Here is a 27101-nt window from a genome sequence, read left to right as displayed (position 1 = left end):
TGGGCAACATAGAAAGACGCTGTCTCTTAAAAAAAAAAAAAAAGGGAAGCCGGGCGCAGTGGCTCACGCCTGTAATCCCAACACTTTGGGAGGCCGAGGCGGGTGGATCACCTAAAGTCGGGAGTTCAAGACCAGCCTGAACAATATGGAGAAACCCCGTCTCTACTAAAAATACAAAATTAGATGAGTGTGGTGGCACATGCCTGTAATCCCAGCTACTTGGGAGGCTGAGGCAGGAGAATTGCTTGAACCAGAAGGTGGAAGTTGGGGTGAGCCAAGATCATGCCATTGCACTCCAGCCTGGGCAACAAGAACGAAACTCCGTCTCAAAAAAAAAAAAGAAAAGAAAAAGAAAGAAAGAAATGAAAAGAAGCACTTAAAGAGGCTGAGCCTGGCAGATCACTTGAGGTCAGGAGTTCAAGACCAGCCTGGCCAACATGGTGAAACCCAGTCTCTACTAAAAATCTAAGAATTAGCCAGACGTGGTGGCACACACCTGTAATCCCAGCTACTCGGGAGGCTGAGGCACGAGAATTGCTTGAACCCAGGAGGTGGAGGTTGCAGTGAGCTGAGATCATGCCATTGCACTCCAGCCTAGGCAACAGAGCACGACTCCATCTCAAGAAAGAAGAAAGACAGAGAGAAATAGAGACATATCTTATTAGTCCCCTGGGACCTCTTCAAAAGATCTCTTTTTTCCTTTCTTATTTCTAATTACCATACTACATACCACCTCCATTATGTCAGAATGTGCCCTATTTACATGGATTTGTCCAAAGTCATGGAACTCCGGGTTACATTCCTCGTATTTCACAGAGACACAATTAGAGCACACGCTGACCTTCCACCTCTCTTCCTTTCCTCCATGTAGTCTGTAGCTACCTGTTCTCTTCTTTGTTCGTAGGAAGATCTCTGTTGTGTGGTGTGGGAATTTGTGCCAGCGTGTCTTTTTACTGTGCTCTCTTTGAGCAGCTATCAATGCTTCCGGGTCTTCTCTTTAAGAAGAAAGTTAACTCTCAATTGTTTAAAAACTAACTAAATAGGAAGAAGATTGCAAATCCTAACCTTTTTGGGGTTTTATATTGGGGGCGAAAGTTGGCATCTGCAGTAAGGATTATTTCATTATCATCTGAATAAATGACCAAAAATAACTTTGCTAACTTGCAGGGCTCATTGTGATGCCAAAGGACATTGTAAGGTGAATATCTGAATTGGAGGAGGAAGAGGGGCATCCTCTGAGCCAGGTGTGGCAGGAGGTGACATCAAGGAAAGTTAGGCTGCGTAAACCCAGGGACGTAAGGAGCTGCAGTCAGGGAAGAACAAGGTCTACAGATGGAGTTGGAGGGACTGTGTCTGGATCTAGTGTTCTCAGAGGTGTCTCCGGCAGGCAGGGGCAAGGGCTGGTGCCTGGTTTACAGCATTCCTTTTGGAGTCTGGAATAGTGAGGACAACTCCCTGTCTTCTCTCCCCTTAGGGATCTGCACTATGGAAACAACCTGTCAATCCAACTCAAGGCACAAGGACATAGCCCAGACACCCATGAGACCCTCTCTGTGGGGACCTTAGAGCACCTATCATGAATGAGGAGACCAAGTAGGTGATTTTTCTCTCCCCTTCACCTCCTCTTCTCCCCTCCTATCTACTTCTTCACTCTTCTCCTACTGCCAAGACTGGTCACTACCCAAATCTGCTTACTGGGCTGCCCCCAACACAACAAACCTGCCCTTGACCATCATTCTGCATGAGAATGTAATGATCAGACACAGAAAATCAGGAAGTTTTGAGACAGCATATAATCTACCCATTTTAGAGATGGTATGACTGAGGCTTATGTAGGAAAAAGGCTTGCTCAAGGTCACACTATGAGTGTATCCGCTACGATAGGCCAGGTTACACTGCAGTATATGCACCCTCCAAAGTCCCAGTGACTCATGGCAACAAAAGTTTATTTGCTGCTCTTGCTTCCTGTCTGGTGTGGATTGACTGGGATTGCTCCTCCACATCATCCTCTCTCTCAGACTCAAGCTAACAGGGTAGCCATGATTTGCAATATTTCTGGCCCCTGGAGTAGAAAAAAAGAAAAACTACTGTGAATCACACCTTGGTTCTTAAAACATCTACACAGGCATGACATGAGTCTTTTAAAGCATATTTCATTGACCAAAGCAAATTTCATGGCTGTGCCCAATTTCAAGGAGGCAGAGAATTGTAATCCCACCAAAGGCCTAGAAAGAGGAGAAAGAGTATCTGTGAACAGCCCAAATGCCTACCACAGACAATTAGTAACAGAGCTGGGCCATGGATCTTTCAACCATCGTCCACTGTCTCCAAGATTATTCCCCATGGAAATCTCAGTGACTGATAATGATGCCATGTGCTTTTTCTCCCGAGGATGGTTAGCCTTAAAGAGATTTGTGTTATAGCCTAAGGGGATAGAACACTAATGATGGAAACAAAGGTATTGTGTTAGACTGGCTGGAGGATAAATTTGAGGATGAGAAACATCACCAGAAATCACACCATCCAGGCACTACTTACTTCCATCTGGTACCACGCTGTCCTGGACCATTTCTTCATGGGCAACATGGATGCTGGACACCATAGCCTGGAAAAGAAGTTATGCCCTAGGCTATGGCCACATCCTTTTTCTAAGATCACACAAAATCCAGGGACTTAGCCTTGTCTGGAGCCATCCGGGCCTCCGAGGCCTTGGAAATTTACTGGCCCGGGAGGCAAGAAACCTCAGTTCTGCTCCTGGCTCTGTCATGGACTTGTTGTGTGACCGTGGGCACACCCTTTGCCCTTCCTTGGCCATGGTCTTTCCATCTGTTTAGTGGAGATGGTGATCCCTGCCTGAGGATCATGGTGTGAACATGTTTCATAAATTCTAAGACTCTCTGCCTGAGTAAGGACCTCCTGAGATTAGCCCAGTCGAGGAGAAATGACCAGTGGGGCTGGCGGCACATACAAGTATGTCTCTGCTGCATGCCGGGGAGCAGCTGGGCCCTAAACCCCAGCACGCATAGTACTGGCCTCAGCCTCTGGGGATTGGGAAGGCTGGCTTCTGGGTGGACCTCCTACTCTTTTCAGAGTTAAAGGTGGACTCTCTGGAGTTGTGAGGCTAAAATGAAGTATATAAAGCACTTAGACAGTGAGTGCTTTCCAAGTGTGTACTGCTATGAGGAAGGAAATAGTACAAGAAGGTACATCTGGAAATGTGATAGCATGGTCCACTAGATGATGGACCCACCACTTAGTTGGCCAGTCCTCAACTGTTAGACATTTAGGTGGTTTCCAATTTTTAATCATTATAAATAGTCTTGCAGTGAACATCTTTGTAACTAAATCTTGTACGTATGTTCATGATTGTTTCCCAATTGTTTCCCAGTTCTAGAGTACTAGAAATGGGATTACTGAATCAAAGGAACTGCACATTGTTTAGGCTTTCGCTGTGTAAATGCCCCTTGCCCTCTATTGGTACTTCTATGAGGAGGTGATTTAAGAGTTCCAGTTCAGCCAGGCATGATGGCTCACACCTGTAATCCCAGCACTTTGGGAGAGCGAGGTGGGCGGATCACCCTGAGGTCAGGAGTTTGAGCCCAGCCTGGCCAACATGGTGAAATCCCATCTCTATGAAAAATTACAAAAATTAGCCAGATATTGTGGTGTGCACCTGTAATCCCAGCTACTTGGGAGGTTGAGACAGGAGAATCGCTTGAACCCAGGAGTCAGAGGCTGCAGTGAGCCGAGATTACACCACTGCACTCCAGCCTGGGTGACAGAGCGAGACTCCATCTCAAAAAAAAAAAAAAAAAAGAGTTCCAGTTCAGAAGGAGAGAATCTGCTTAGCAAAAGGGGTGATGGTCTGTGTTAGCTAGGATTAGAGTTCACTGTGAGTAACAGAAAGCACTAAACAACAGTGGCTTAACCAGAATGGAAGTGTATTTCCCTGCCATGTAATAGAAGTCCAAAGTCAGTGAGCACAGGGCAGATGGGCAGCTCAGTATGAGTTCCACCTCATGATTCAAAATGGCTGCCCAAGATCCAGCCATCCATCCCATCGACATTCCAGCCAACAGGAAGGAGCAAAGAAGAATAGACAACACTTCCACTTACATTCCACTGGCCAAATTACATGACTACATATAACTGCAAGGGAGACTGGGAAATAATAATCTATTCTGGATGACCAGAGAATGTTTAGTAGTTCTAATACTGAGGAAGAAGGGAAGAACAGATTTTGGGAGACAACTAGTTGTCTCTGCCATGAGGTTAGCTCAGACTGACAGCAGCATAAATAGTTCACGGAAACAAGAATGAGTAATGCATCCTCAGCGGACTGCCCACAGGGGATGAACTAGGCCATTCCAGAGAGCCAGGATGTAGGCACAAATGGAGTGGGGAGGGGGAGCGGAAGAAACAGACTGATCTCTGGAGCCGATTCCTGGGCAGAGACATCAAGACTCCATGGAGAGGCCACTTCCCTGCCTATTTTTTGTTGCTCAGATGTAGGGAGTGGTTCTTGACTGCTTGACTTCCCCAGAAGCTCCCCTATCCCCCAACTCACCTTCCCCAGATCACCTTCCCCCTAGTTCACCTGTCCCCAACTCACCTGCCCTCAAGTCACGTGCCCCGCAACTCACCTGTTCTCCATGTAATCTTCCTCCCAGCTCCCCTGTCCCCCAAATCACCTGCCCCCAATTCACTTGTCCTCCAGCTCACTGGTTCCCCAGCTCATCTTCCCTCCAGTCCCCCTGCCCCCCAGCTCACCTGCCTGCCCTAAGTTCACCTGTCCCCCAGTTCATTTTCCTCCTAGCTCGCCTGTCCCCTGCTCACCTGTGCCCAAGCTCCCCTGTCCCCCAGTTCCCCTGTCTCTCAGCTCACCTCCCCCCCAGTTCCTCTGTCCCCCAGCTCACCTTCCCCCCAGTTCCCCTGTCCCCAGTTCATCTACCCCCAGGTCCCCTGTCCCCCAGCTCATCTGCCCCCAGTTTACCTGTCCCCCTCAACTCACCTATCTTCCCTGTCCCTCCAGGGCCAGCTCCTTATGGACCCCGTTGACCTCCAGCTCGGCAACAAGAACCTGTGGAGCTGTCTTGTGAGGCTGCTCAGCAAAGACCCAGAATGGCTGAACGCCAAGATGAAGTTCTTCCTCCCCAACACAGACCTGGATTCCAGGAACGAGACCTTGGACCCTGAACAGAGAGTCATCCTACAACTCAACAAGCTGCATGTCCAGGGTTCGGCCACCTGGCAGTCTTTCATTCATTGTGTGTGCATGCAGCTGGAGGTGCCTCTGGAACTCGAGGTGCTGCTGCTGAGTACTTTTGGCTGTGATGATGGTAAGGGCAGGTGTGAGAGACGCAAAGCAGCCAGGCCAGCACCTGTGTCATGGAGAGTCAGGGGGAGCCCAGGGACCCACCTGAGTCACAGACAGGGTGTAACCGAGTCAGGATCTCAATTCTGTATTTCTGGACATTTCCCAGAACAAATTCCCTAATGCGCCCAAATCTGCTGGGGCCTGGAGGACCCCTCCTTCCACCTGGCTTCACTCGAATTGCTTGAATTGCTGAGTGACTGCTTCCAGCCACAGAATCCCACATAGACCATAATACCCGAGAGCTTTCTTTCTTTCTTTTTTGGTAGGGGAGGTTGTTTTTTGTTGTTGTTCTTGTTGGTTTTTGTTGTTTATTTGTTTTTTATTTTCGAGACAGGGTCTTGCTCTGTTGCCTAGGCTGGAGCACAGTGGCACAATCATAGCTCACTACAGCATCCAGCTCCAGGACTCAGGTGATCCTTCCCACTTCAGCCTCCCAAGTAGCTTGGACTGCAGTAGAACTATAGGTGCACGCCGCCACATTAGGCTGATTTCTCATTTTTTTCTAGAGACAGGACATCACTTTGTTGCCCAGGCTGGTCTTGAACTCCTGGCCTTAAGTGATCCTCCTCCCTTGGCCTCCCAAAGTGCTGGGATTACAGATGTGAGCCGTCACACCTGGCTAGAGGCGTTTTGTTCGTTTGTTTTGCAACATGGTCAGAAAGAGTGACGGGGAGCGCCTTCTGCCTTCTGCTGATAGATAGTCAGGTTTAACTCTGTTCAGTTCCATGGGGATTTCTTGGGCACCTTCTGTTTGCACAGCACTGAGGGGAAACACAGGACATTGAGGGGCAACAGCGTCCTTGGAGAGAAAATGGGAACTCACTTAAGAACTCTACTTCAAGGCAGAGTGTCGGACACGCAGGAGGCTGGGCGGCACACGCACACATGTGCAGACATATGCAGGTACACACAGTGTGTATACATGTGGGTATGTGCATAAACCCATATACACATGCATAACACATGCACGCCTGTGCACACACATACATCAACTTGCATGCACTTGCATATACACGTTTCTGCCCACCAGTGCCTTCAAAGCTCATCACCACATTTTCTCCACGACAGATAACTGAGTGTTCAGTTTATTTCTTCTTTGCTGGGTACCCACCCTGTGGGATGAGCCCTGAGCCAGGCACCAGGCCAGAGCTGGTCCCCAGCATCCCACGACAGCCCCATACCACATTACACTCTCCCCTCTTTTGCAGGGTTCACCAGCCAGCTGGGAGCTGAGGGGAAAAGCCTACCTCAATCTCAGCTCCATCAAGGTGAGAACTGGAGTTGGGGGGTGGGAAGGGGGTGGTGAGCACTGTGAAGTCCCCACTTCCAAGCTGGAGGAGGCTGGAGGTGGCTGGTCACAGCCATTTCTCATAGGCCATGCTCCTCGTCTGTCCCTGACCCTTTTGCAAGTGTGTCACGCCCCTAACTGTGTCTCCCAGCCCCACCTCCTCCTGCTGTGACTTTCAAGGCTTTGGCTTGTCCTGTTACCAATTCTCAAGGGTCTAACCTGGAGCCCCTCGGGAAGCCTGTTCTCACTTTCCTGCCCTCAACTCGCAGGGCCTCATCTCCCAGCCCCAAAGCGTCAGGCTTCACTTGTACACCTTGGACTTGACACTCACCCACAGCTGGTGTCTTCACCGGGGGTGCCTTTGACTGATTTTCTGAAGGAGCTCAGAAGGGCCGGTGATTAAATAATGACCGCCTACTGATTCATGGGTCACACTTTCGTCTCGGCACCTTGATTTCTACAGAAGCATTGACTTTCATTATCACTGTGCCTGGCAGTAATGCCAACACACCCTGTAATCTCAGCTCCCTAGTGAATCAAAACTGTCCAAGTCCCTGGTGCAATAGGCCCATATCACCGAACTGGCATCATTGTCTCATGGCCGTAACCAGATCTGATTGATATTTGACCAGTGAGTCCCTTTTTAATATAGGATTTGTTAAGATATTGAAGTGCTCTCGAACTGGTTCAAGCCTCTTAGCTGGGCAAGGAGCCCAGGGCCCTGCTCCAGGGGCTGTCCCTATTGGTCACTTAGCTTAGCTGTGGGAGCTGTAGGAGGACCCTGCTTGACTTCTTAAAATTTTTTCCTGAGTCCTCTTTCCTTTCTCCCTCCCTTCGTTTCTTGGTCCCCTTCTTTCTTGTTTTCCTTCTTCCTTTTCTCAAACTCTTTCAGAAAGGCATTAAAGTGATTCTTGAAAATCCATGCAATGAGACAAGACTCAGGAAATCATTAAGGGAAGTAAGGAAATGTGGGTGATAAGAAATTGGGATGATAAAACACTAACACAGGAGGGAGGTTGCAGGCCCAGCCAAACTCACTGGGAACTTCACTTATATGACCAGCGGTGGCTTCCATACAGCTTGGTCCTTCCCTGATGGACAGATGGCCATTTAGTGCTTGGAGCTGAGTGTTTCTGGGGGCTGTTGGCTGTCAGCCATGCTTCCTGCATCCTGGACTGCAAGACTGCCAGGCCCAGAACATCCACCTCCCAATGGGGGGCCTAGAAGTCCCCTCTGCAAATAGAAGCTGATGCTGACCCAGCCTCTGCCTGCTGCCTGCCTTTCCAGTCCCTGCACTTGGCCGCCTGCCACCTGTCTGTGGACTGGAGTTCCCCAAAGGTTCTGGGTACCCCCTCAGCCCAGATCCCCAGACCCGGCTCCTCCACCCCTTCCTTTGCTTTTTCAGGCCTGAAGCGCCCGCATCAGAGCTGTGGGTCCTCACCCCGCCGGAAGCAGTGCAGGAAGCAGCAGTTAGGTGGGTACCAGTGTGGGGAGGAACCTGAACAGAGAGATGGGGTTGCCTGGGGGCCAGGACCTGGACCCTGGACCTTGTCCCCTGCCAACAAGCCTCCAGAGGCCCAGTGACTCTTGTCTCACAAGTTTCCAGGAGAAAAGGACTGGAGGTCCTGCACAGGCAGAGGAGAAGGCTGGGCTGGCAGCGAAGGGTCTCCCCACCCATCTGGCTGCATGGGGACTTCTCTCTAGAGGGCTCCGCTGAAGGAGCTGGAAGCACCATACAGGTCTCAGCTTCACCATCCAGGCTCTTCCAGGGACACCCTATGTCCTCAGTGTTGAAGGAGACCCAGGGAGGAGACCAGTTTGGGGGTGAGCAGGGATGGGGAGGGGTGAGGAGGCCTGGGAGAAACCCCCAAGACAGAGGCCCTGGGGGCCCATGGGGAGCTGCTTAGGGCAGGCCAGGCCAGTGAGAGGAGAGGGGACTTCTCTCATTCTTGACCAGTTCTCAGAATGGTCCTCATTCTCCACTAGTTGTCCCACTAACAGGAGCCCTCTCTGTCCCCACTGCTGCCAACCGTGGCCATAACCAGAGGATTCACATCCACTCAAAATAGGCCACTACCTTGGCCTCTCCCCCTAGGGTTCCCCCAAAAGCAGCCCCAGCCCTTTCCCTGGGTCACCTGAGACCTCTCAATGACCCAGGAATTAAAGGGTTAACATCTGGCACTGTAGCGGCCCAGCTCCCACAGTTCTGATCAGTAACGCCTAGGCCTACAGGTTGTTAGTGCTCACCCCTGGGCATTGCAGAACTGAAATATTGGGAAGGGGCACTGGGATCCAGATATCACAAAAAGAGGTTGTTTCAATAAGATATTGCAAAGGGGCCAGGTGCGGTGGCTCACACCTATAATCCCAGCACTTTGGAGGGCTGAGGCAGGTGGATCAGTTGATCCCAGGAATTCAATACCAGCCTGGCCAACATAACAAAATCTTGCCTCTACTAAAAATACAAAAATTAGCTGGGAGTGGTGGTGTGCACCTATAGTCCCAGCTACTCAGGAGGCTGAGGCAGGAGGATCACTTGAGACCAGGAGTTTGCTGCTGCAGTAAGCTAGGATCATGCCACTGCACTCCAGCCTGGGCAACAGACTGAGACTCTGTCTCTGGGAGGAAAAAAAAGGAAAGAAAAAGAGATGTTGCAAAGGAGGTGCCCTATTCCCCTCCCCGCATCTTACTGAACCCTTACACCACGTGTACTGTTGCAGAATGGATAGAACCACGACCCACACTTCTCCATTCCCACCTGCCTGTTTAAATAGCTACCAGAGAGCCTGTGCTCCCTTAGAACTGATTCCTCCTGGAAGCTGGGGTGGCACAGATCCCCCTGTGGTGCTCTTGACACCCCCACCCTCATCCCATCATACATACACACCTAGGGCTAGAGGCTCCCAACAGCCCAATACTGGGGCAAGAAGACATGAGCAGAGGGCCAGGGGGTCCTGTCCTCATGCCATGTCCCTGCACCTTGCAGAGTTGGCCAAGAAGTACCTGCAGCTCCTGCGGACCTCTGCCCAACAGCGCTATGGAAGCCGAATCCCTGGGTCAGGGCAGCCCCATGCCTTCCACCAGGTCTATGTACCTCCAATCCTGCGCCGGGCCACAGCATCCTTAGACACTCAGGAGGGGGCCATTATGGGGGACCTCAAGGTGGAAGATGGCACTGACGTGAGCATCTCGGACCTCTTCAACACCAGGGTTAACAAGGGCCCAAGGGTGACCGTGCTTTTGGGGAAGGCCGGCATGGGCAAGACCACGCTGGCCCACCGGCTCTGCCAGAAGTGGGCAGAGGGCCATCTGGACTGTTTCCAGGCCCTGTTCCTTTTTGAATTCCGCCAGCTCAACCTGATCACGAGGTTCCTGACACTGTCCCAGCTCCTTTTTGATCTGTACCTAAGCCCTGAGTCAGACCCTGATGCTGTCTTCCAGTACCTGGAGAAGAACGCTGACCAAGTCCTGCTGATCTTTGATGGGCTAGATGAGGCCCTCCAGCCTATGGGTCCTGATGGCCCAGGCTCAGTCCTCACCCTTTTCTCCCGTCTCTGCCGTGGGACCCTCCTGCCCGGCTGCCGAGTGATGGCCACCTCCCGTCCAGGGAAGCTGCCTGCCTGCCTCCCTGCAGAGGCAGCCATGGTCTACATGCTGGGCTTTGATGGGCCACGGGTGGAAGAATATGTGAATCACTTCTTCAGCGCCCAGCCGTTGCAGGAGGGGGCCCTGGCGGAGTTACAGACAAATGGGCGTCTCCGAAGCCTGTGTGCGGTGCCTGCGCTGTGCCAAGTCGCCTGTCTCTGCCTCCACCATCTGCTTCCTGACCATGCCCCAGGCCAGTCTGTGGCCCTCCTACCCACCATGACTCAGCTGTATATGCAGATGGTGCTCGCCCTCAGCCCCCGTGGGCACTTGCCCACCACATCGCTGCTGGACCTGGGGGAGGTGGCCCTGAGGGGCCTGGAGACAGGGAAGGTTATCTTCTATGCAAAAGATATTGCTCCACCCTTGATAGCCTTTGGGGCCACTCACAGCCTGCTGACCTCCTTCTGCGTCCGCACAGGCCCTGGGCACCAGCAGACAGGCTATGCTTTCACCCACGTCAGCCTGCAGGAATTTCTTGCTGCCCTGCACCTGATGGCCAGCCCCAAGGTGGACAAAGACACACTTACCCAGCATGTTACCCTCCATTCCCGCTGGGTACAGAGGACCAAAGCTAGACTGGACCTCTCAGACCACCTCCCCACCTTCCTGGCGGGCCTGGCATCCTGCACCTGCCGCCCCTTTCTTAGTCACCTGGCGCAGGGCAATGAGGACTGCGTGGGCACCAAGCAGGCTGCCGTAGTGCAGGTGTTGAAGAAGTTGGCCACCCGCAAGCTCACAGGGCCAAAGGTTGTAGAGCTGTGTCACTGTGTGAATGAGACACAGGAGCCTGAGCTGGCCAGTCTCACTGCACAAAGCCTCCCCTATCAACTGCCCTTCCACAATTTCCCACTGACCTGCACCGACCTGGCCACCCTGACCAACATCCTAGAGCACAGGGAGGCCCCCATCCACCTGGATTTTGATGGCTGTCCCCTGGAGCCCCACTGCCCTGAGGCTCTGGTAGGCTGTGGGCAGATAGAAAATCTCAGGTGAGTAAGAGTGGAGGAGGACCGGGGAGGGGATTGGGCTTTTGGGGGAGCAGAGGCCAACCAGTCCGGCAGACCTCTGCCAAGGGGACTGGATAGGAATCTTGAATATCAGAACAGAATGGCTTGCAATGCAAGAGAGGAAGCTCCATGCCTTGACAGGACCTCTGGAGTCCAAATGGATCCTCCTCTTGTCTGTGGTTTCTGGATTCTCAATCTCTGTCTGTTAATCATGGGCTGAAGCCTCAGATCCAGGCTGTGTCGATAGAGGCTGTTGGACTTTGGGCAGGTGCATGGAGCACACACATGCGCACTGTCTAGGCCAGAGCTTCTTCATTCCTAAAACGAATCTGTAACAATAGCCAACTCATATGGTCATTGCGAGAATGAGATGGGATAATGCATGAAAAAACACTTTGTAGCACAGTGCCTGGCACAGAGCAAAGGCTCAGTGTGCATATTAGCTAGAGAAAAGGCTAGACTGTAGTAACAGAGAAACTTCCTCCCCAAATACAGAAGGTTAAATAATGTAGACTTTTATTTCTCTCTCATGGAAGAGTCAGAGGTAGGTGGTCCAGGTCAATGGAATGGCTCAACTCCACGCAGTCATGCAGGGACCCAGGTCCCTCCCATTTTGCTTCATTATCCCCTTGGGAATCCTATCTGCACAGTCAAAGCTAGGTCATGGGTATATCTGTGCTCTGGCTTGGGAAAGGGAAAGAGCATGGAGGAACATGCCAATGCATTAAAGTTCAGTCCTAGAACTAGGACACATCCCTTCCACTCACATTCCGTTGGTGAGAACATAGTCACCTGGCCACACTGAGCTGCAAGGGAGGCTGGGAAATGTGATCTCTGGCTGGGAAACCATGTTCCTCACAATAGCTCTATTGCTGTAGATGAAGTGGAGAATGGGCTTTGGTGGACGATTAGAAGTCTCGGCCATAATATGTATTTGTTAGTACTACTGCATTAAGCCCCATCTGTCTGAGGGAGTGGCGATGACTTCTCAGCTCTGCCCAGCACTGATCCTCTGACACTTTGCTTCTTCTCATGGCAGTTTTAAGAGCAGGAAGTGTGGAGATGCCTTTGCAGAAGCCCTCTCCAGGAGCTTGCCGACAATGGGGAGACTGCAGATGCTGGGGTGAGCCAGGCCTTGGAGCTGAGAAGGGTCTTCAGCTGGGGATGCCTGGTACTCTCCTCCCTCTCCTTAATCCTACACAAGGCAGATTCCTGGCCTCGCCCTTTTGCCCTCCTCGTTCCTCCCTACCATCTTTGCTTACTCTGTAGGTTAGCAGGAAGTAAGATCACTGCCCGAGGCATCAGCCACCTGGTGAAAGCTTTGCCTCTCTGTCCACAGCTGGAAGAAGTCAGGTGAGTGGTCTCCAGGAGAGCTCACTGGCTGGGGAGATGAGTCACTGCCCAGGTCCCAGAGTCCCCTTGGGGCCTGCCTGGGGCCTGCATGTTCCTCCAAGTCTGACCAGTAGTTTTTCACTGAGACCCAGAGAGGGAAGGCATCAGTCCAAGTACTCAGTAGGGCTGAGTCCAAACCCAAGGCTCCCAGAGTCCCCAGAGGAAGGCTTCCTTCATCTAAAATTTTGGACCATCTTGGAGGAGCATGAGTGTTGAGTTATCCCTTATGTTATCCCTCTTTCTGCAATCCCAGGAGAAGGAATGGCAGTGCGTAGGCAGGAATCAGGCACTGTGGGTACACATAACTACATGAAGCACTGCACACCTTCACATTTGTGCACACGTGTCTACACTTGCACAGAAGTACACAGGCACATGCAAGAATATGCACCCACACATGCCCACTCATAGGTGTGCACATGTATGCAGCGCACACATATACAGTTAACTGCATGTACACATTTAGATGCCAGCACACTGTAACTAACTAAGCTCATATGCACAAATATACCCCTGCCCTGTGTCTGGGACTGAGTACCATGGGGAGTAGTGGGACCGGTGACCCTCCTCACTGGCAGGACGCTGCTAGTTTATATGGCACTTTTATGACATTTAGAGAAGGCACTCCTTCATCCACACAGATGCAGCCTGTCACTAAGGTTCAGCACTTGTTGAGTGAAAATAATAAGTTGGACCACAGTCCCTATTGTCGTCTCGGCTGGGCATCTGTGAACAGTGATTAGGCAAGGGTTCAGAAGTATTGAACTTGTTGACACTTTTTCCTGGCTATTGAGGGTGACTTTAATTTTGTCTCCCATCACCTACCATTGTTCTCAATCACCCTCACTCCCCTCAGCTCATCAGTCTCCCCAGCTAGGAACCCAGGCAGGGATGACTTGTGAACAGGTGGGGAAAGTGGGGTCAGAGAGGAATGTGCTTGGCTCAGGGCTCTGGGTGAGTCAGGGCCACAGCTGAGACTGGAAGCGACGCCTGCAGCATCCCAGTCTAGACTTTACTCATTGCCTGCGGGCCTCAGACACATCCCAGGCATAAGCCCTGGGAGCAGGGTGCTGGGTCTCCTCATTGCACTTCATGAAGAGGCCATCAGTCTCTCTTCTAGATTCCTTGAGCCACCAGGCAAAATCTTCCCTACAGGAACCAAATAGACCCAGAAGTGAGGCCAGCGGAGGGCCTTTCCTCCTAGCTGTGCCTGTTGGAATCCAGCGAGCAGGTCATCAGCTGTTTCTGGGCCCCTGTCTTATATCTCCCACATGAGGGTGGCCATCCTGTCACTTGCTAACTGGGGCTTGCAAGTGCCCCAACCCCAGGGTAGAGAGACTGGGCCTTCGTCTCCTTGCAGTTTTCGGGACAACCAGCTCAGTGACCAGGTGGTGCTACACATCGTGGAGGTTCTCCCTCACCTACCACGGCTCCGGAAGCTTGAGTAAGTGATCTTTCCACTGCCCCTGCAGCCCAGTCCCTCTCTATGCCTGAGTCACCCCACTCCCTTACAAGGCAAGGAAGGTCTGGGGCCCATGGAATAGGGGATTCCACTCCTGACACCTTTGCCACAATCATGCAGCCTGAGCGGCAACAGCGTCTGCGTGTCAACCCTACTCTGCTTGGCAAGGGTGGCAGTCACGTGTCCTACCATCAGGACGCTTCAGGCCAGGTGAGCAGAAGGAAGGGGATCTTGGCCTTCAGGGCCTTGGGAAAAGGGGAGGGGAAAGTGGGATGGGAAATGGAGGAGGCCCCTCGTCTGTAAGATAAATCTGTGCATGCCCTACTGTTTTACTCACAGCTCTACCTTCAGAACCTAGCTCAGGCTTGGCACCTGGTACTTGGTATATATTGAATTAATGGATGGATGAAAAGATGAATTGATGGATGGATGGATGGATAGATGGAAAGATAGATGGGTGAATGTAAAGATGGATGGATGGATGGATGGATGGATGGATGGATGGATGGATGGATGGATGAAAAGATAGATGGGTGGATGAAAAGATGGATGGATGGTTGGATAGATGGATGGATGGATGAAAAGATGGATGGGTGGATGAAAAGATGAATGGATAGTGGATGGATGGATGGATGGATGGATGGATGGATGGATGGATGGATGGATGGAAAGATGGATGGATGGAAAGATGGATGGATGAAAAGATGGATGGATGGATAGATGAATGGATGGATGAATGGATAGATGGCTAGCTGAAAAGATGGACGGGTGTATGAAAAGATGGATGGATGGATGGATGGATGGATGGATGGATGGATGGATGGATGGATACATGGATGAATACATGGACTGATGGACGGATGGACAGATGGATGGATGGATGGATGGATGGATGGATGGATGGATGGATGGATGGATAGGTGGATAAGGGAATGAGTCAATAAGTCTACGAAGCACAGGCATAGCCTAAGGAATAGTTAGCCATGTGTTGCCCTCCATGGTGCTGAACCAACATAGCCAGTTTGGATCAAGGGGTAGGTTAGGTGTCATGCTTCTTAATCATAAAAATTTCTGTTAAAAAATTTCAGCCTGGCCCAGTGGCTCATGCCTGTAATTCCAACACTGTGGAAGGCTGAGGCAAGAGGATTATTTGAGCTCAGGAGTTCAAGACTAACCTGGGCAACATAGTCTCTACAAAAAATGAACAAAATCAGTGGGGCATGGTGGTGCATGCCTGTGGTTCCAGCTACTTGGGAGGCTGAGGTGGGATTGCTTGAGCCCTGGAGGTTGAGGCTGCAGTGAGGTGTGAACACACCACTGCACTCGAGCCTGAGTAACAGAGTGAGATCTCCATCTCAAATTTAAAAAGAAAGAAAAAACTCACAGAATCCTTAATTTTTATTATATTTCTTTGAAAATTGTTTTTATGACTTTTTAAAAGACTCTTGCAGGATTCATCAAGCAAAGACATAATCAGTATTTCACATGCCTGATTTGAAGCACTTTTGCTGGTTCTGTTATGTTTCCCTGTCAATTGCAAAATCAGCTTCATCTGGATGTTTGGACATTTGGGGCAGAAAAGGGTGTGCCTGTGATGGGTGATGTGCTGGTTTCCAGTCCCTGGGTTTCATGGTTTGGTATCTGATCCTGCAGGAAGGCGGATCTCATCTTCCTTCTTTCCCCACCCACAGAGACAACTGCAGAGCTACAAAGGTAAGAAGCCAAGAGGCGGTGGGTCTGGGACTATCTTTAGAAGCAATTGGGCTCAGGCAGTTGAGGGGAAAGGTGACCAAGAGACTAGGAAGAGCTGGGATATGGGGATTCTTCCTGCACTGCTGCACTGAGGAATGAATTACTGCTTAGGTTGGCAAAGGATTTTGACTTCCTCTAGCGTGTCCAGACCACATCTGGTCCCTGGGGAAGGAAGCATCCCCAGAAGTCTCAGAGGAAGGCAAACGCTTGGGGATGACATAAAGATATTGTTAGACTGGCATTACTAGATGGTGAAAACTCTGGGAAAGTCCTTACAACTGAAAAAAGGCAGGGAGGGCAATTATGGTGCCTACATCTCAGGGTTGTTCTGAGAATTAAGTGAGTTACTGCACTTAAGGAGTTTAGAGCACTGTTGGCGTGCAGTGGGCAGTCAAATGCTGGCTATTCCAGCTGTGCATGGATTCCAGCTTGGCCAGTCTTGGATGGGCCAAGACAAGGAAGCTGCTTTTCCCTAAAAGACCATGACAACTGTGCTCTCCCACACTTTGCTCTCCTGGCTAAGACTCAGAGACAGATGTATGTATGCCCCTGAGCAATCTCTTTCCCTTCTCTGGGTCTCAATTTCCTTGCCTGTATAATGACCTGGTAAGGTAGGACCAATGTTGCTGGGTGCGGTGGCTCATGCCTGTAATCCTAGCACTTTGGGATGCCAAGGCAGGAGGATATCTTGAGTCCAGGTGTTCAAGACAAGCCCGGGCAACATAACAAGACCCCATCTCTAAAAAAAAAAATTAGCCAGGAGTGGTGGTGCATGCCTGTAGTCCCAGCTACTCAGGATGCTGAGGTTGGGAGGATTGCTTGAGCCTGGGAGCTTGAGCCATTATCACACCACTGTACTCTAGCCTGGGCGACAGAGAGAGACTCTGTCTCAAAAAATGACCCGCGAGGACCAGTGTCACTTTCTTTCCCCTCCAACTGCTTAAAGCTGTGATGCTCAATAGGATAGCCACTAGCCCCATATGGCTATTTAAATTTAAATAAATTAAAATTAAGCAAAATGAAATTTTCAGTTCATTAGTCACATTAGCTATACTTCAACTGCTCAATGGCCGTAGGTGACTAGTGGCTCCCATAGCGAGTGGTACAGATGCCAGGACATTTCCATCATTGCAGAAAGTTCTATTAAACAGGCTGGCATGGTGGCTCATGTCTGTAACCCCAGCACTTTGAGAGGCTGAGGGAGCAGGATCGCTTGAAGCTAGGACTTCAAGGCCAGCCTGGGCAACAAAGTGAGACCTCCATCTCTACAAAAAAAAAAAAAAAGAAAAAAAGAATAGCTGGGCATGGTGATTCACTCCTATAGTACCAGTTGCTCAGGAAGCCAAGGTGGGAGGATCACTTGAGCCCAGGAGTTTGAGGCTGCAGTGAACTAGGATAGAGCCACTGCACTCCAGCCTAGGGACTGAGTAGGACCCTGTCTCTAAAAAAAAAAAAAAAGGTTAGCACCAATCCAAAAAGTCTGTGAAACCTGGCTCATAATGTCCTAGCTTCCCTGCATCCCCTAACGCTCCCTTAGCCCAATGGGGGAGAGTCTGTGGTTTACCATAGCCTGGACTCACTGCATACAGCTCATGCTCCTCACCTTCCGAACCACAGACAGCACATCCACAAATGGAGACCATCACATCATCGACAATAGCAGCTTCTGTTTACTAAGCTTCGATTTTACACCTATGCTGGGTACTTGGACGTACATTGTCTCATTCAGTCCTTCAGGTCAGATGTGTCAGATGTGTCATCTCGTTTTAGAAAAGAGAAAAGGGAGCCAACGGCAGTGACTTGCCCAAGGCCACATGGCTATACACGGCAGAGCCAAAATTTGAATAAAGGTTCCATTTGACGTCAAACCTTTTGCCCCTCCTGCTCTGCTGAATCACACCTTGGGCATCTGTAAGCAATCTTCTTTGTTACCAACTCACTTTGAGTTGTGCTTCAGGGTCTTCAGCCTCTAGAAGCCAAGGAAAGAGGCTTGATCCACCAAGCCCTGGATGCCTGAGCCCAGGCCAGTGTTTGATTTGTTCTTGCCAGAGCTCCAGACCTGCAGGAAAGTGACGGCCAAAGGAAAGGGGCTCAGAGCAGAAGCCTGACACTCAGGTACCTTGGAGGGATCTATTGCCTTAGGAGGGGGATATGATGTGGGGGAAAGTCCCAGGCGAGGGAGAGCAGGGGCAGGGAGGATAAAGGGAAAAGCAGATGAGGGACAGGGAAAGGATTAGCCGGGTGTGGTGCCCATCCTGGATAGCCCATCCTGGCTTGAATAGGGAGCATCTGTCATAATAACAACAATAATAACAACAATAGCTACAACTTTGGACCCTGGCTATATATATGCCGGGCATTATGCTGGAAGCTTTATATCCTTTACCTCACTGTAATTTCTTTAGAATATCTGTGAAGTACACGTTATTTTTCCCCTTTGAGGAAGGAGGAAACTGAGTCTCAGACAGGTTAAGTCCCTTGCTCAAGATCACCCAGCTATTAAGAGGTATGGCCAAGATTAGACCCAGTTCTGTGGGCCCCCTGACTCCCCAGCACTGGAATCTGGAGGGGCCATGGAGTAGCTGTTTGCCCTGAGCCCTTCTGTCCCCCATTCCTACCCAAGGCTGCAGAAGTGTCAGCTCCAGGTCCACGATGCAGAGACCCTCATAGCCTTGCTCCAGGAAGGCCCTCACCTGGAGGAAGTGGAGTGAGTATCACGGGAAGCCCTGGGGTAGGAGCCAGGAAAGGAGGTTGCAGAGGGTGGGCAGGGCCTCGCCTTTGGGTGGGTGGTGTGGGGGAGGGATATGCTGCCTCATGAAGAATTTGGGGGAATCAGATCATTGTAACAGCTGCTACTATTCAGCACTTGCCCTGGGTCAGGTGCTGTGCTAGGGACTGTACATGCCTCCTCTCATTCACTCCTCACATCTCTGTGATGTAAGCACTGTTACTGTCCACGTTTTATAGAGGAGGAAGTGAAGCTGCAGAAAGGTAAACTTGCTCAGGGCCACACAGGTAGGAAGAGTCTAGGCTAGGGTTCAAGCCCAGGCAGTCTGGCTCCCAGCCTCATCCTCATAACCACTGCTGCCTCTCTTGCTGAGATCTGCCAAGTAGAAACCCCACCACACCTGGGTCTGCCTTCCAAACCTCAGGGTTCCCCCCACCCGCTTCATCCTTCTCCCAGAGTAGAGTGGGATAACCTTCTTTTTTCAGAATGGAGAAATTCCCATGACATCCAGCCCCTGGCTGGAGCCGATGACAGTAGTGCTTGGGGATGGTTGGAGGCTCTGTCACGTCCCTAGGAGGGGCGCCCCTCCAGGAAACCTCCAAGTGAACATGAAGGCAGAGGGTGGAATGACATGATGTGTTCTGGGGCGAGTGGCCCCAGCTCAGGGGAAGATGGATGGGGTGAGGGTTGCCATGGTGATCACCTCTTGATCCTGGACCTCGTCCCATTGGGAGAACCAGGATGGAATTAGGTTTTTTTTTTATTTTGTTTTTTTGTTTTTGAGATGGAGTCTCACTCTGTTGCCCAGGCTGGAGTGCAGTGGCGCAATCTCGGCTCACTGCAAGCTCTACCTCCTGGGTTCACACCATTCTCCTGCCTCAGCCTCCCAAGTAGCTGGGACTACAGGTGCCCGCCACCATGCCCGGCTTATTTGTTTTTGTATTTTTAGTAGAGACGGAGTTTCACTGTGTTAGCCGGGATGGTCTCCATCTCCTGACCTTGTGATCCGCCCACCTCTGGCTCCTGAAGTGCTGGGATTACAGGCGTGAGCCACCACGCCCGGCTGCAGATGGTTTTTTAAGAAGCTCACACACTTCTACCTGCCTCACCAGCACTGAGCATGCCCCTCCCCGAGTGCCGGCACCTGCAGAAACAGGCCCATCACACGCCTGGTTACACAGCCACCTCCTAGCCCCCTTGCCCTTCTCCCACATTTAGTCCCTCCAGATGGACCTACTGGCAGTGCTCAAAACTATCCTCTTTTCCTCCACCTTTCTAGTCCAACCCACCCTCATCTCTTATGTGGATGACTCCCTCGCCTTGCCCTCCTTGCTGGCTTCCCTGCTTTCACCCTGGCCACTTCCACTTGGCAGAGAGTAGATTACATTTCACTGATGCCTGCCCCCTTCACTCCTTCCCACTGCTCAGCATAAAGCCCACATTCTAAACTCCCAGGTGGTCCAGAAGCCTGCCCCCAGCCTCCCAAACCCCATCTGACCCCATCCTTCCACTCAATCTCCAATGCAGACACACTGGCTCTCTTTCAGGTCCGTGTATGGATTATGCCACAGGACCTTTGAATGTACTGCTTCTACCACCAGGAACACCCTTCCTCCATCTCTCTCCCGCCTTTTACCTACTGAACTCCTAGTTCTTTCAGCAAGTACCTTAAGCATCAAAGAAGCCATCCCCGACTCCCAGACTAGGTCAGATGCCCCCATAATCATGAAGTTTATCACAAAAAGCAGTTATGTAGCTTGCAGCATAAAGGAAGAGTTGAGGGTGGGACCTCAAAGGCAGGCTGCCTGGGTTCAGATCCAGGTTCACCCTCAAGCAGGTGCCTTAACTACTCTGCACTTCAGTTTACTCATCAGTAAGGTGAGGATAATTACAGTGCTTACATCATCGGCACCATGAGGACGAAATAGGCCAAAAGTCACAGAAGCACCGAAGATGTTGCCAGGCATGTGGTATGCAGTCTGTTGATTTCAGTTATTATCAAGGTTCATTCCTGCGAGTGAGGCTTTGACTAAAGTCAACAAAGAAAGAGTAAGTGATGGGGATTGAGGGATGACTCCAGCCCCACAGTACGCGCATTGGGCACCTCTGTCTCAGTCTCTCAGGGAACCAGCTGGAAGACGAAGGCTGTCGGCTGATGGCAGAGGCTGCATCCCAGCTGCACATCACCAGGAAGCTGGAGTGAGTTGTCCACCCCACCGCTGGGTACCAGGGAAGGCTCTGTAGAGCCCCAGGTGGCCCCTGTGTTCACAATCAGCAGTAAGGGTGCTGATCCACTGCCATCCCTGCTTCCTCCCAACTCCAGCAAAGTCAAGATGGTTCGACCATGCCTTGCCTTCACCTCTGGCATGAGCCACTCTCTTAGTCCAATCACCCAGCACCCTTACATGTATAAAATGCGTTTATTGTACATCAGTGGCTTGCATTCCAATTCATCTTTGTAGCAGCCCTGGAGTAGGGTGGGGTGGGGTTTTGCACTGGGGAGGTCTCATGCTGGGGTGCTGGGGTAGGGAGTGGTGTGTTCCTGTGGGGATACACTGTTGGTGTGAGGGGTGGTGAGATGGAAAGGAAGGCTATTAGGCTGCTGGGTGTGCTGTGGTGTTGCGTGGGGTGGGGGTGATGTTTGGGTGGGGGTGTCTTGGGGGTCTTAGATCAAGTGTGGGTTGGGGTTGGGGAGAGTTGAGATTGGGTAGCAGTGATTTGGGGCCTCGGCTTTGGATTTCAATCCTGGCTCTGTCACTTAGTAGCTTTGTGACCCTGGGAAAGTAATTGAATGTCTCTGGGTCTCAGTTTCCCCCTCTGTAAAATGGGATGACATGAAACCGTATATGTACAAAGCCTTTTGTACAGAGTCTGGTACACTCAGGGCTCAGAAAATGGTGGTTATTTTACAGATGAGGAAACTGGGGGTCAGAGAGGTAAAAACACTGAGTTCTTGCTGTCAAGCTGGACAACTTTATTCTCTGAGTGGGGTGGGGGTATCGTGCATTTCTTGGCTCACTCACATGCACCAGAATCCTTTGAGATCCCCTGGCAAGGGACCCAGGACATCCAGGAGTGACAGCCAGCAAGCTGCTGAGCCACGAGGAGGGGCTAGAGCTGGCTGGGGCTGGGGACCTCAGCCACATGCCAACAGCTGCCTTCTGCTCTCCACAGCCTCAGCGACAACGGGCTTTCTCTGGCCGGGGTGCATTGTGTGCTGAGGGCCGTGAGTGCATGCTGGACCCTGGCAGAACTGCATATCAGGTGGGAGCTCCCCCAGACCATAGTACCCAGCCCCCATCATGCTCTCTCTAAAACCCTTGGAATTCCTTCTGGGCCCAAGCCTTGGGACTGGCAGAAGATGCTGCTGCTGTCCCACCCAGACCCCGTTACAGCCGGCACCCCTCTTTCTAGCTGCTGCGGATATAGGCTGCTCACAGTTTATACCTCTGGAGAATTACCCTTGGCAGATAAGAGTCAGAGATGCCTGGGAGGGTACAACCTCTGCTTTCCCCTAACCTGGAGTGGCCAATGACAGGGCAGAGGGCACAAGTCTCCAGCCCAAATTCTCCAGTGGGCCAAAGCTCCCTGGAGATCAGGCCAAGGACCTGCTCCGTGTGGCTTCCCTCAGTCCCTGACTGTTTCTCCTGAGAGCAGACCGTCAGTCCATGACTTGCACAACTGACAAGCGACATGTGACCCCTACCCCATTCACAGACCCAGGCCCTGCCACTAGGGAACCCAATCCTATTTCTGTAAGTCTCGCTGTTGAGTATGGGGAGGTGAGGACGGATGCTGATTAATGTCAACTCAATTCCCACTCGGAGGAAAGCCTCATTCTCAAACCAGTAGGGTGGTCCCTGCTTCAAACACCCCTCAAGGGAGGAGAGGGAAGCCGATTCACCCAAAAGGTAGATGAGGGGACCTCGGTTCACTGTATATGATGATTCAATAAAGGGTTCCTAGTGCATTCCGAGCGATGCCCTGTTCAATCCCAGGAACTTATACTAAATAAATTATCATGATTGTGCAAACACATTCAGCTGTAGGGAAGTTCACCTACACCTTGAGCCCAGAAGTTCGAGACCAGACTAGACAACATAGACTCTGGTTATAACAGGAAAAAAAATGAAAATAACTGGAAGGTTGAACCGAGGGATATTAGTTAGACTAAGTTACTTCCAGAGAGACCTCAGTGGAACCAGGAAAATAAATGATAACATAGTTGCAGTTTTAATATGGAGGGTGACAGGGGGTTATTAAGTAAACATAAAGAAATTTCTTTGGAGACAGGATCTTGCTCTGTTACCAAGGCTGGAGTGTAGTGACACAATCATAGCTCACTGTAACCTCCAAATCCCGGGCTCAGCAATCCATCTCTCTCAGTCTCCCAAAGTGCTGGGATTACAGTCATGAGTCACTGTGCCTGGCAATTTTTTTTATTTTTTGTAGAGACAGGGTCTTGCTATATTGACAAGGCTGTTCTCAAATTCCTGAGCTCACACTCCTGCCCTGGCCTCCCAAAGAGCAAGGATTATAGGTATGAACCACTGCACCAGGCCAAACATAAAAATTTTAAGTCATCATCTTAAAAGATTATAATAAAGCTTTTCAAGATACGCAATGGCAGAAAGAATGGTATAATCTGGGCCAGGTGCTGTGGCTCATGCTGTAATCCCAGCACTTTGGGAGGCTGAGGCAGGTGGATCACCTGAGGTCAGGAGTTCAAGACCAGCCTGGCCAACAGGGTGAAACCCCGTCTCTACTAAAAATACAAAAACTAGCCGGGCATGGTGGCGTGCACCTGTAACTCCAGCTATTCGAGAGGCTGAGGCAGAAGAATCGCTGAAACCTGGGAGACAGAGGTTGCAGTGAGTCGAGATTATGCAACTGCACTCCAGCCTGGGAGACAGAGTGAGACTCCATCTCAAATTTAAAAAAAAAAAAAAGAGAGAGAGAGCGAGACAGCATGGTATAATCTGTTCCCATCAATAATGATCAAGTATCAATAATTATTTGTCACCCCTTCTAGCCCTTAAAAAACTAATGTTTAAAAAGAGAATCTATAATTTAATCCCATTTTTGTAAGACAAAAATTATTGCACTAGAAAAAGGAAGGTTTGACGGACCTACTCCAAAGGTTACCAGGGGTAATCCACACATACTTTGAGTACAGACAGAACCCTGACTAGCAGAGGGATGGGGGTTCAGCCTGGGGCTAAAAGAGAGAGCACATAATTTGTTTTCTTTTAAGACTTGCCAGGAAATGGGGCTTATTTAGGCAATAGATACATTTGTGAAATATCTGTGGTAGAAAGATTTCAGCTCTCGGAAACCTCAGAGGAAGTCAGAGGGGAGTCAGAGGAAGTGGCTACAGCTGGAGGCAGGGGGATAGCACTTGAGAGGTCCTCCCGGGCCAAGGGTAAAAAGTGACAGGCCAGCCACGGTGGCTTACACCTATCATCCCAGCACTTTGGGAAGCCAAGGTGGGAGGATCACTTGAGCCCAGAAGTTCCAGATCAGACTAGACAACATAGACTCTGTCTCTACATGCTTTTTTTTTTTTTTAAATTAGCTGGGCCTGATGGCACAAGCCTGTAATCCCAGCTACTCGGGAGGCTGAAGTGGGAGGATTGCTTCAGCCAAGGAGGTGGAGGCTTCAGTGAACCGTGATTGCACCACTGCACACCAGCTTGGGCAACAGAGTGAGACTCTGTCTCAAAAAGAAATAGCAACAGGCAGCCAATAACCTCTTGCTTCCTCACCCCTCTTTTCTTTTCACAGCCTGCGGCACAAAACTGTGGTCTTCATGTTTGCCCAGGAGCCAGAGGAACAGGAGGGGCCCCAGGAGAGGTAGGGCCCGATTTCACCCCAACTCCACGCTCAGTCAGGGACATTCCCCTCTCTGCCCTCCACAGCTGGGCAGTGCCAGTGAACTGCCACGATGACCTGGACAAATTCACGGAAGAGCGGGAATTGAGCAGGCTTGGCAAAGGATGCAGCCCCAAAGCGGGAGGGTCCAAAGCCAGACCACCTCCGCCTCTCTTGGTGCCTGAAAGGAGCCCCAGTGTGTAGGAAATAGACAGCATGCCAGGGTGGGAGTTGGGTAGCTGGAGGGGGTTGCTGGGAGACTGGAGCCCTCCAGCCTGAACCCAGGGGATTGTCTGGCCTGTAGCTCTGGTCTTGATCGGAACTTCTGGATCCCTTTCACACAAGGACCCATTAGGGTCCCTGATTGCCCCAGCCCAGCACATGGGCGGAGACTCAGCTCTTCGCTCCCGAAGTCGACCCACAATCTCTTCTGTAGAGTCTGAACTACTGAAGGCTCGATTTGAGCCGGGGCTGACCTCTCTGAAGCATAGATGCGGAGGAGGATGAGATGAATGATAATAGCAGTCAAGGTTAATTGAGCACTTGCCATGTATGCACCAAGCACCAAACTAAGGCGATTCACATGCAGTCTCCCAGTGAGAGGCTGTGATTTGTCCAGGGTCACACAACCAGGAAGTGGAGATGCCAAATTGGCACCAAGGTCTGATTGACTCTAAGTGGAGTATAGGGCTCAGTGGTGGAAGGCCAGGCTGAGGATGGATTCTGGAGATGGCAGGCATGGTCTTTGCTCAGCCTGGCCTTGGTGATGTCCCTCCAGGGCTGCATTTCTTGACAGCCTCATGCTCCAGATGCCCTCTGAGCTGCCTCTGAGCTCCCGAAGGATGAGGTACAATGATGGCTTCCAGCCCTGTGTGTGATTCCAGCCCCTTCCCTTCCCCTGCTCAGAGCCTGCTCCCAAACCTGTGCCCAGGCCCCACGTGCTCCCTGAAGCATGCCTGACCCACTGTGTCCAGGAGTCATGGCCTGGCTTCCCTACCTCCTACCTCCCCTGCCCAACCCACCCCGGACAGGGCTCACAAGGCAGCCCCCTCAACCACCTTCCCAAGCCCAGAGGACCCCACTCCCCTTAGCTCCCTGACCCCCAGCAGCTGAGGGGTTGTGGGGACTCTGAAAAGAGGTGAAGGGGAGCACTGGGCTCCTTCTCTCACAATCCTGGGGCCAGGGCACGGGGGCTCCCACCAGCATTCTTCCTGCCTTCTCTCTTGGTCTGTGTCTGTCCCAATCTCCCTAAGTCCCTCTGCCTCTTTCTCTCATTTCTTCCCTCTCTCATTGTATATTTCTGTTTTATCAGTTTATTTATCTGTTATTTCAGTCTTATCTGTCTTCCTCTGATCTGCTCTCTCTCTGAATCTCTCTGTGTCTTGGTTTCCTTCTGTCTGTGTCTCTGCCCACCCTCTGCCTATATGTGACATCCTATGGGTGTGGGGTGTGTTAGTCCCTCTTTGTCCATCTGTCTGGGTGCCAGATGCATCCCAGTCCCTCCTCTCCTGCAAGCCTCTTTTTCTGCCTCTGTGTCTGGGGGGTGGGAAAGCGGCTCCTTCCCGCCTCTGTTCGGCGGGACACGCAGGGCTGTGGTTTTGCCCCTGAGCAGGCTGACACATTGTGGCCTCCAAGCAAAGCACTTAGAGCAGCTCTGCAAGGCTCTGGGAGGAAGCTGCCACCTCGGTCACCTCCACCTCGAGTGAGTGGTTTGTACGTTGGAAGTGGGTGGGTGGGGCCAATTACAGTGAGTTAGTGTTTTGTTTGTGTTTGGTTTTTAAGATTTAGATCAACTGTTCTTTCCCTGCTGAAATCAGAAACCCCTTGGAGAATCTGGTGAAAGTTGTGACTCTTCCTCCCAAAATACAGATCCCCCATGTCTGACACACTTGGAGGCTCACCCCTGGTCCCCCAGAGGTCCATGAACCTCAAAATAAGAACCTGGGGTAGACAACAGCTGCCCACGCAAGATGTGCTGAGATCTGGCCTGGCAGCCCGGGGCTGTGTCCAGTTTCAGGAAGTTGAGTAACTGGAATGCAGGGACCATGCTGCCAGCAACCCACTCCCCACCTGCTGATGTTCTCCCCTCCCTTCTCCCCACCCCAGCTTCTCAGGCAATGCTCTGGGGGATGAAGGTGCAACCCGGCTGGCTCAGCTGCTCCCAGGGCTGGGAGCTCTGCAGTCCTTGAAGTGAGTAACCCGCTAGGCAGAGCCTCTGAGGCTGGGGTGGGACGGGGGGATGAGGGGGAGTAGGGGGAGCGTTCTCTGTCCCATCCCCATCCTTCCTGGGGTTACTGTAAAGATTAAATCAGAAAATGCATGAAAATTGCCCCTAACACAATGTAAGTGCTCAGTGAAGACTAACTAATAGATGATTCTTACTCAGAGAGTCTGTGACTCAATAATCCCACTTCTGATTCAAGGTTTCGCTTCTGGAACCTGTCTCTGCAGCTCTGAACAGGCTTTCTGAGGCCACCCTGGGGAGGGCAGGTGTGGGTGCGAAGTATGACTAACGGCTGGCAGCTGTTGTTCTGGCCCTGGGGTGCCGGAAGGGGCTGGGGCTGTTAGCTGGGGTA

General features: G+C 51.2%; 1 protein-coding gene and 1 pseudogene across 1 annotated transcript in view; one reads left to right on the top strand and one right to left on the bottom strand.

Moving 5' to 3' along the window:
• The window catches only part of LOC105533460, a 28872-nt pseudogene extending 28133 nt beyond the window's left edge, over positions 1–739 (bottom strand).
• NLRC5 (NLR family, CARD domain containing 5) overlaps positions 1–27101 on the top strand; it is a 78828-nt gene that overhangs the window by 11525 nt on the left and 40202 nt on the right. Inside the window, exons 2-19 of the mRNA XM_011971861.1 lie at positions 1475–1593; positions 5033–5339; positions 6586–6645; positions 8071–8139; positions 9652–11302; positions 12360–12443; positions 12590–12673; positions 14073–14156; positions 14295–14384; positions 15828–15887; positions 17976–18041; positions 18550–18633; positions 20770–20853; positions 21829–21918; positions 24439–24507; positions 25304–25372; positions 26138–26227; positions 26632–26715. Of these exons, the coding sequence (XP_011827251.1) occupies positions 5045–5339; positions 6586–6645; positions 8071–8139; positions 9652–11302; positions 12360–12443; positions 12590–12673; positions 14073–14156; positions 14295–14384; positions 15828–15887; positions 17976–18041; positions 18550–18633; positions 20770–20853; positions 21829–21918; positions 24439–24507; positions 25304–25372; positions 26138–26227; positions 26632–26715 (3113 nt within the window). The 5' untranslated portion in view covers positions 1475–1593; positions 5033–5044. The remainder of the gene's footprint in view (positions 1–1474; positions 1594–5032; positions 5340–6585; positions 6646–8070; positions 8140–9651; positions 11303–12359; positions 12444–12589; positions 12674–14072; positions 14157–14294; positions 14385–15827; positions 15888–17975; positions 18042–18549; positions 18634–20769; positions 20854–21828; positions 21919–24438; positions 24508–25303; positions 25373–26137; positions 26228–26631; positions 26716–27101) is intronic.

The sequence above is a fragment of the Mandrillus leucophaeus genome, unplaced genomic scaffold (assembly GCF_000951045.1).
Source record: "Mandrillus leucophaeus isolate KB7577 unplaced genomic scaffold, Mleu.le_1.0 Scaffold125, whole genome shotgun sequence".
Classification (NCBI taxonomy): Eukaryota; Metazoa; Chordata; class Mammalia; order Primates; family Cercopithecidae; genus Mandrillus; species Mandrillus leucophaeus.
Note: the sequence above shows the minus strand (reverse complement) of the source record. Positions and strands in the feature narration are given on the sequence as shown.